The 8,453-nt window shown below is 46.7% G+C and overlaps 1 protein-coding gene across 2 annotated transcripts; it reads left to right on the top strand.

The window, feature by feature from the left end:
- The first annotated feature begins 82 nt into the window (after positions 1 to 82).
- Positions 83 to 7,592, top strand: RHNO1 (RAD9-HUS1-RAD1 interacting nuclear orphan 1). 2 transcript variants are annotated; one of them, XM_046013940.1, is made up of 3 exons: positions 83 to 164; positions 4,790 to 4,999; positions 6,723 to 7,592. In XM_046013940.1, the coding sequence occupies exons 2-3, from the start codon at positions 4,874 to 4,876 to the stop codon at positions 7,320 to 7,322; spliced, it is 726 nt and encodes a 241-aa protein (XP_045869896.1). In that variant the 5' UTR covers positions 83 to 164; positions 4,790 to 4,873; the 3' UTR covers positions 7,323 to 7,592. The 2 variants fall into 2 exon arrangements, with proteins under 2 accessions (XP_045869896.1, XP_045869895.1); XM_046013939.1 differs by having other exon boundaries at positions 85 to 164; positions 4,790 to 5,041.
- The last annotated feature ends 861 nt before the right edge of the window (positions 7,593 to 8,453 follow it).

The following is an 8,453-nucleotide window of genomic DNA, read 5'->3' as shown; positions in this document are numbered from 1 at the left end:
GGCACCGGAGCTTTCAGTTTGTTCCGCTGTTTGAAATTGGCGCCGGCGGAGCGTTGCGGTCACGTGACGGAGCGTCGCCAATCGGCGGCCGCCCTTGTCTAGGCGTTCGGGGCTCGAAAGCCGCGGCGGCCCAGGGGAGCGGCGGCCGGGAAGCCGCCGGGCCGGTAAGGGGGGGCCGGCGGCGGGCTCGTGGGGAGGGAGGCGGCCGGGGGCGGCCTGGAGGGCGCAGGAGGGGCCCCCGCGGCGGGGGTCGGCCGGGCCGGCCGGGGCGGCGGGGAGACGGCGCTGCCCGGGGCCGGCGCCCTCGGCCTGAGCTCCCTTGCGCGTTCCGCGTCGCGGCCCTGAGCCCGCCCCCGGCGCCGCTCTTCCCGCCTCTCTCGCGGTCCTCCGGCCTTTTCAAAGCCTCCCGGGTTTGGCTTCCCTCCCGGGGGAAAACGACTCCTTGCCCCGCCGACGAACAATCGTCTGGCCTCCTCGACTAGTCGACCGGCGTGTCATCTTGTTTAAGCTTCCTCCATTTTAAAGAAAACTCCACGCCATGATAATACTCGATTACTTTGGTCGACACATTTTGTTGAGCACCTACTGTGTGCCAGACCTTGCTAGGATAACAGTGGTAGTAGGGGAGGTTCTTTCTTTACCCCGTATACAGTCTGACGGGAAGAGAGGAGACAACAGCCATTTCTGAAGAATCGAATAAGCAAGAGGAGAATTATAGCTGCGAAGGGATAAATTAGAGAGGCCATTGATAACTGAGTATCTACGATAAGATTTTGCCTTCCGTAGGTCAGGAAAGGCTTTTCTGGACAGAAGCTTGTTCTGAGGTCTGATGCCTTTGTGCAAAGAAGGGAGTGAACCCCACAAAGCAAAGGGAAGATGGTGTGCTAAAGGCTGTGTGGCAGGAAGAAGATTGGGGGTGTACAAAGGCTGAAGAATAGCTCAGGAGCCAGGGCTTAGAGACCTGAATAAGGTGTGGTGTGAGACGAAGCTGGAGCCAGAGGAAATGGGATCTTAACCATCACCGAGGGAGTTTGGGCCTTATCCAGAAATCAGAAATTTTAAGCTGTGAGTTAAGATCAGATTTGCATTTTTAAAAGCTTCCCCTGCAGGGGGTGCTGGAGTGGATTAGGGTAGACCCGTTTAGGCTACTGCAATACTCCAGATTAGGACTGTTGGAACTTCAAAGGTGGTGGGGAGAGAAAGAGCGTGAGAGGGGCGGAAGGGGCATTATTGAAGGCATGCTTAAGAGGTAAGATTGTCAGGGCTTGATGATGTTGGATGGGGACAGAGGTGGGACATGTCATGGTTTCTGGCTAAGTAACTAGATGAATGATAATACCATACCCCGAGCAAGGGCCTTGGAAGATAATCACCTGTGGAGTGGGTGCAGGGGAGATGATCATGAATTCAGTTTTAAATATGTTGAGTTATGGGGCACCTGGGTGGCTCAGTGGGTTAAGCCTCTGCCTTGGGCTCAGGTGATCTCAGGGTCCTGGGATCGAGCCCGCATGGGGCTCTCTGCTCAGTCGGGATCCTGCTCCCACCGCCAACCACCTGCCTCTCTGCGATCTCTGTGATCTCTGTCTGTCAAATAAATAAAATCTTTAAACATGTTCAGTTTGAGGGAGCCTGGGTGGCTTAGTCAGTTAAGTGTCTGCCTTCGGCTTGGGTCATGATCCTGGGGTTCAGGATCGACCCCTTCATCTGGCTCCCTGCTCAGTAGGGAGTCTGCTTCTCCCTCTCCCACTGTCTGCTACTCCCGCTGCTAGTGCGCTTTCTCTGTCAAATAAGTAAAAAAAAATTGAAATCTTAAAAAGGAAAAAAAAGATATTTAGAGTCATCTGGAAAATTTAAAATACATAAGTTGAGTTTGAGCTGTATTTGAGACACCTAGTTGGTGTCAAGTAGGCAGTGTGTATGTGGGTACTGAGTGTAGAGAATTCTAAGCTGAGCGTATAAATACTTGTCATCCACTTGTAGATGTGAGCCAATAATTGCCTACGGAAGGTGTGTAAAGTAAGAAAAGCTCCACAACACAGCCAGACAGAAAGGTTTTAGAGAGCAAACAGGACTGACCTGCAATTGTAGCATGAAGAGAGTGGATGCAGATATATATAGGTTTGTATGTTTGGTATCTGGAAAGTGAGAGTATTTTCTTTGGTGTCTCCTGCATTCTCTGTGAAGTAGGAAGTAAGGTCATTTGTTAAGAGGGCTGGGGAGTTCTAAGGTTTTAAGAAAGTGGAAATATCTTAAGATAATCTGCAGATAATGAGTTGATGAAGGAAACATAGTGGGATTACTGCCGAGCAATGTCATGTCTATTGGAGGCTGGCTAATGTCAACACTTTGACTGGAGTCATTGCTATTGCTGTCCTCTCTCCACAGGACTCCTGCAGCAGCCCTTTAACTGGGCACCCTGCTTCCTTTCTCCACGCCTGCTCTCCCAACCCACCTGTTCTTACAGACTGTCTGAAGTTATCATTGTAAAGTATAAATGTCACTTCCCTGTCCAGAGCCTTGCTGTGGCTTCCTGTCACACCAAGAATGATTAAGTCCAGAGTTCTTCACGTTGCCTGTGAAGCCCTGTATCCCTTGAACTGGTTCTCATCTTCTCTCCTTTCTTCATTTCAGGTCTTTGCACAAATACCACTTTTTCAGTCGCCTTCCCTGACAACCCTGTCTAAAAGAGTACTGAGTTGGGTCAACCCCTTATCCTGTTTGGTTTTTCTCCATAGACCCTTCCCAGCTAGGATGTAAGCACCATGAGGGCAGGGATTTCATTTTGTTCTCTGGTTTATATTTCCAGCCCCAGGAACAGGGCGTAGCACTGTGAGCACTCAGTAAGTGTTGGTTGAATGGCTGAATGAACGAACAAATAGCTGGGTGTATTACCTATGTTCTCCCTAAAAATGTTAGTTCCTGAGTTTTGTCCTTTCTTTTTCCTTTACCTGTATCTCCACTGCCTAGTGACATAGGTAACATAAGAGTATGTTACTTTTTATTGTTGACTGACTGAATGAATCATGAATGTGTGGTGGGACCCATCTGCCCTGTTGGGGGACTTTGCTAGATGCTCAGCTGCACCTCCCATGCAACTCCGTTGCACGTAAACTTCTCTCCCATGCTTCCACAGATGAAGCTCTTACTAAAGTCGATCTGGTTACTAGGTCTGGCCACTTTTTTCAGACTTTGTATTACTCCGTGAGCCTGTTGATCCTGCTTCTGTGTCTAGCCCCCATTTCCACTGACATAGCCCAGATTCAGGCCTGATCATTTCTCACTTAAGTAACCTCCTAAAACCTGAACCCTTCTTCCAGAGTACTCCCTCTCTTCCACGCTGTTGCCAGGATGACCTGTCTAAAAGACAAAAACAACTAATTATGACATTTATGAAACAATTGAAAATTTGAACAGGTCTAGTTATTTGATAATACATTTTTTAATTTGTCAGAGAGAGCACAAGCAGGGGGAGTGGCAGGCAGAGGGAGAAGCAGGCTCCCCACTGAGCAAGGAGCCCTATGCGGGACTCGATCCCAGGACCCTGGGGTCATGACCTGAGCCGAAGGTAGAAGCTTAACCCACTGAGCTACCCAGCCATCCCTGGATATTTGATAATATTAAGGAATATATATATATATATATATATATATATATATATATATAATGAATGGAGATGATATAATGGCTGACAATATCATCTTCATAATACAGGAGTAGGGGAAGTGGATGAAGGGTGTGATGGATCCGGACGGCTATGGGTTGATGGTCGTTGCAGCTGGGTGATGGGTACATGGGGGTTCATATTATTCATCCTCCTTTTGTGTATGTTCAAAATTATCTGAAGAGAAAGTTAAAAAAAAACAGTCCAAGTGTGATCACATCGTTCTGCTTGAAAATCTTCAGTGACTATTTAGGCTAGAGTCCAAACATGTATGGCACACCTGCTTTTTCTTTTTCTTTTCTTTTTTTTCTTTTAAGATTTTATTTATTCACTTGAGAGAGAGAGAGAGAGAGAGAGACAGGAAGAGAGAGTATACAGCAGGGGAAGAGGCAGAGGCAGAAGGAGAAACAGGCTCCCCTCTGAGAGCCTGATGTGGGGTTCGATCCCAGGACCTGGAGATCATGACCTGAGCCGAAGGCAGCCGCCTAACCATCTGAGCAACCCCCCAGGTGCCCCACACCTGCTTTTTCTGACTTGACCCTGACACAGGTCCAGCCTCTGAGGTCTTGCATTTGTCTTTGCATATGCTGTGTCTGGCTGCATAGAGTCTATGGTACCTTGAATTCACAGTCTTGTCTTCGGGCCTCTGTATGTGCTGTTCCTCAGCCTGGAGGCATTCCCTAGCCTTTCTGTACTAGGTCAGCCTAGTACACCTAGTATCACCCTCTCTAGAAAGCCTCCCCTGCGGTGAGTGGAAGCATTCTTTATCATAATTGTCTGTCTCTCTCTGCTAGCCTCTCAGTTCTTTGAAGACAGGTACAATCTCACCTTTGTGTCCCTACAAGCACTTGGCACTTGATAAATGATTGTAGAATCAATGGTTATTCATCTTTAAATTCCCAACACCCAGCATGGCACCTAACACATGCTCGATCAGTGTGCATTGAATGAACGTTGTTGAATGGGAACTCCCGTTACTTGGTGGTCGTAGGGATAGGAAGCTGTGCTCCCCGCAGTGTGGAGGTAGGGGTGGTAGTTGATAGTAGAACTGGTTGACAGAGGATGAGCAAGAGCTGGGGACGGAATCATCAGAATTGTCTCCCACCTTTTGTTTTTTGCCCCCTGCAGGCATGGGTTGGAATTGGAGCCTGAACCCCAACCTGACTACAACCAGCATCATGCTGTTACTAACTGCTCTTCATTCACCTATTGATGCCTCCCAGAAAAAAACGCCGCCAGCGTTCCCAGAAAGGCCAGCTGCTATTCCAAGAACCACCACTGGAGGGCCCCAAACACCACTATAGCTCTCCCCAGCTTACCATCACCCACACTAGACAGGTGCCCAGCAAACCCATTGACCATAACACCGTCACTTCCTGGGTAGGCCATGGGATTCTTACTTTGACTTTTGCTTGGTTAGGCTTTTCAGAATGCTGCCACTTCTGCCCCTTAAGCCAGGGCCTCCAAAGTTTCCTGGGGGCAGGGATAAGGAGGCAATGTATTCTTTTTGTCATCAGCCATCTTTGTATATTTTCTTTTCTTTTTTCCTTTTTTTTTTTTTAAGATTTTGTTTATTTATTTGACAGAGAGAGAGATCACAATTAGGCAGAGAGGCAGGCAGAGAGAGGGAATAGGGGAAGCAGGCTCCCCGTTGAGCAGAGAGCCCAACGCAGAGCTCGATTCCGCGACCCTAAGACCATGACCTGAGCCGAAGGCAGAGGCTCAATCCACTGAACCACCCTGGCACTCTGTATATTTTCTAAGTTCAAGCTGAGGCAAAGTCTGGTTGGAGTAGGAGTTTTCCCCTCCACATTCTTCTTAAAGAGTTCAGTATAAAAGTTTCATTACCCAGTAGCTCACTGAAGCAGCCAGATAAATGGCAGAATGAGTAAAAAATTAGATTGTTCCCCAAGCTTCACTTGAGAGGTAAACTATTTAACTAGGTATGATATTTACAGTTTAATAGAGTGAACCTGGGAAAAACCCCACAGAAATGACATGTCATATTTTGACAGTTTCAAGGCTCTAGGAAGAGAATACAGCTACTGTCAGGGCAGTAGTATAGCCAGAGGGCCAGACAAAAGCATAAACTTAAGAGTGCTTAATAAATAGCTTGTTCAGGATTGCTTGGAAGAAACAAATACTTGCTTCGGAATTGTAGAAGAAACTGAAATGTTAGAATCCCGTAGGTGAGGAGTGAACATTTAGAGAACTCTTCATGTGTTTGGTGTTTTTTTTTTTAAAGAAGAGTTGTGTTGTTTTTTTTTAAAGTTTGTTTATTTATTTGACAGAGAATGAGAGAGAGAGAGATTACAAATAGGCAGAGAAGCAGACAGAGAGAGAACACCCAACACCCAGCATGGCACCTAACACATGCTCGATCAGTGTGCATTGAATGAACGTTGTTGAATGGGAACTCCCATTACTTGGTGGTCGTAGGGATAGGAAGCTGTGCTCCCCGCAGTGTGGAGGTAGGGGTGGTAGTTGATAGTAGAACTGGTTGACAGAGGATGAGCAAGAGCTGGGGACTTGAACAGAGAGCCTGATGCAGGGCTCGATCCTAGGACCCTGAGATCACGACCTGTGCCGAAGGCAGAGGCTTAACCCACTGAGCCACCCAGGCCCCCCATGTGTCAGGTCTTAATGCTAGCTGCTTCCCATACATGATCTCATTCCCTGTTCTTGAACTCAGCATTCACTCCACTGGGGGCCTTCTTCGTGCCAGGCACTTTGCCAGGTGCTGGGCATCAAAGGTGAGGAAGATTGCTGGTCTCTGCCCTCAAAGTTTAAAGATTGTTAAACAAGTTGTGGTGTGATAAAGTAAAAGAGGCATTGTCCCTTTTCTTAAACACGAGGAAGCAGAAAGCCAGAGAGATCAAATTACTTGCCCAAAGCTCATATCCCTTTATTTTAATATCCTGTTAGGGATATTTTGTTCTGTGGCCATTACTATAGTGGGCCCCCATTTAGAATTCTGGTTCTTCGGTATAGTTTCCTTCCTCAGGTTCCTACTTGGTTGCTGGCTTGCCTCACTATTTGGTTTTTGTTTTTGATCCTTAAGGTATCACCTCAGTTTGATATGACACCAGAAGGCTGGTTCCCAGTGAACCAGAAGCGTCATCACCGAAACCAGGCAAGACATTCAAGTCGAAAATCCACCACCTCCAAGTTCCCACATCTAACATTTGAGAGTCCACTGTCTTCCTCCGGTTCAGCCACACTTGGGATGCCCTTGACCAGGGAATGCCCTGGTCAGTCAGAAAAGCGCATTTCTGGAAGGTCCTTAGTTCCAATGCTCAGTCCTCAAAGCTGTGGGGAAGTGTCAGCACATGTGCTTCAAAACTTACCTTCCGTATTCATTCCACCTGATGTCCAGACCCCAGAGTCATCGTTTGTGAAGGAGGGGCCTGTTTCCCCCGATCAGAGGGAACGTAGCCTTCTGAACGGCTCCTTCCACACTAGTACTCCCAAGAGCCCAGAGGCTGGGCCTGTTCTAGTTAAAGACACCCCTGAAGAGAAGTATGGGATCAAGGTCACATGGAGGAGACGACGCCACTTGTTTACTTACCTCAGGGAGAGAGGAAAGCTGAACAAAAACCAGTTCCTTGTGAAGAACTCACTGGATTCCTCAGACTCCAACAGTCTTGAGAAATTTTCATGAAGTTGCTAAAGTACTTTTCTGGCTCGCAGGAGAGTACCATTAGGAGAATAAAACGGAAATAAAACCAATAACCTCAACAGAAAAAAGATGTCTTAACCAGAATCTTGGAGTCATAAGGGAATTCAATTCCCAGATTTGCTTTTTAAAATATCTTTTCCTAGAAAGTTTTTAGTGTCATAAACAGTTCATATTTTTCTTATATTAACTGTTTAAAATTTTAAAGTATCTTGTAGTAACTATTTAAAATGTATGTAAATAAATGGTTGCAGAAAGGTTTTAGAGACCCCTGCTTCTGATTACCAATCACTCAGCACTACTGCCTTCTCCACAACAGGTTTGTCTTCATTGTTTTTTAAAAACCACTAATTAATCCTCTAATCACCTCATTCAAACTAATTCATTCCACATTTTTGAGTACAAACTCTGTCAGGCTCAGCAGCAGCTTCCTTTATGATATGATGGGCGGGGAAAAATTAAAGCAAACTCAGTGACTTTGTAGCTGAGCTGTCCCCTCTGCAACCTTGCTCCTCTGCTCAAAGGCCAAGGTGAGGAAAGGCAGCAAGCCCTAACTGAATACAATGGGGCCAGGGGTCATAAAGGGGATGTAGATACGTTGCTTAGGTTTGCCGTATTTTGGTTTTTTTATTTGCATCCAAACTAATCTGTAAATATCAAATAGGGCGAGAAAATGATTTCTTGAAATGTCAGAGAAGACTACTTACTGTAACTAGAGCACGTCTGCCCAGTCAAAAACTGCCTCCGTTGCCCTTTCACCAATACAGATAGCATCTCTCTCAATTGCATCCATTCAGTTTTAAGCACCTACTCTGTCCGGTCTAGCCGAGCTAAACAAGCAGGGATTATTCTGTTTATTTCATAGATGGGACTCTGAAGCCCCCATAATCAACTGTGTTTAGGGTCACCAAAGAGCGGAGGCTAACACATTGAATCGATGCTCTGCTCTCCCAGCTTGTGCCAACTTCTTATGGTTCTTGTGCCTCTTAGAAAGGCAAACCAGTGTGGAAACAGCTGACCTCCGAATGCTGTAAAGACAACATGCGTAACTTGTGCCGGGGTGTTTTGTAGGGGTTACAATAATACGTGTACGTTGGTGGTGAGAAAGGAGGTGGC

This window comes from Meles meles, chromosome 7, assembly GCF_922984935.1.
Source record: "Meles meles chromosome 7, mMelMel3.1 paternal haplotype, whole genome shotgun sequence".
Classification (NCBI taxonomy): Eukaryota; Metazoa; Chordata; class Mammalia; order Carnivora; family Mustelidae; genus Meles; species Meles meles.
Note: the sequence above shows the minus strand (reverse complement) of the source record. Positions and strands in the feature narration are given on the sequence as shown.

Bases quoted from the DNA above. Each gene is read 5' to 3' on its own strand.
- RHNO1 (XM_046013939.1), top strand. From the start codon at position 4,874: ATGCCTCCCAGAAAAAAACGCCGCCAGCGTTCCCAGAAAGGCCAGCTG. The intron at 5,042-6,722 runs GTAGGCCATGGG...TTGATCCTTAAG, and splicing joins ATAACACCGTCACTTCCTGG to GTATCACCTCAGTTTGATAT.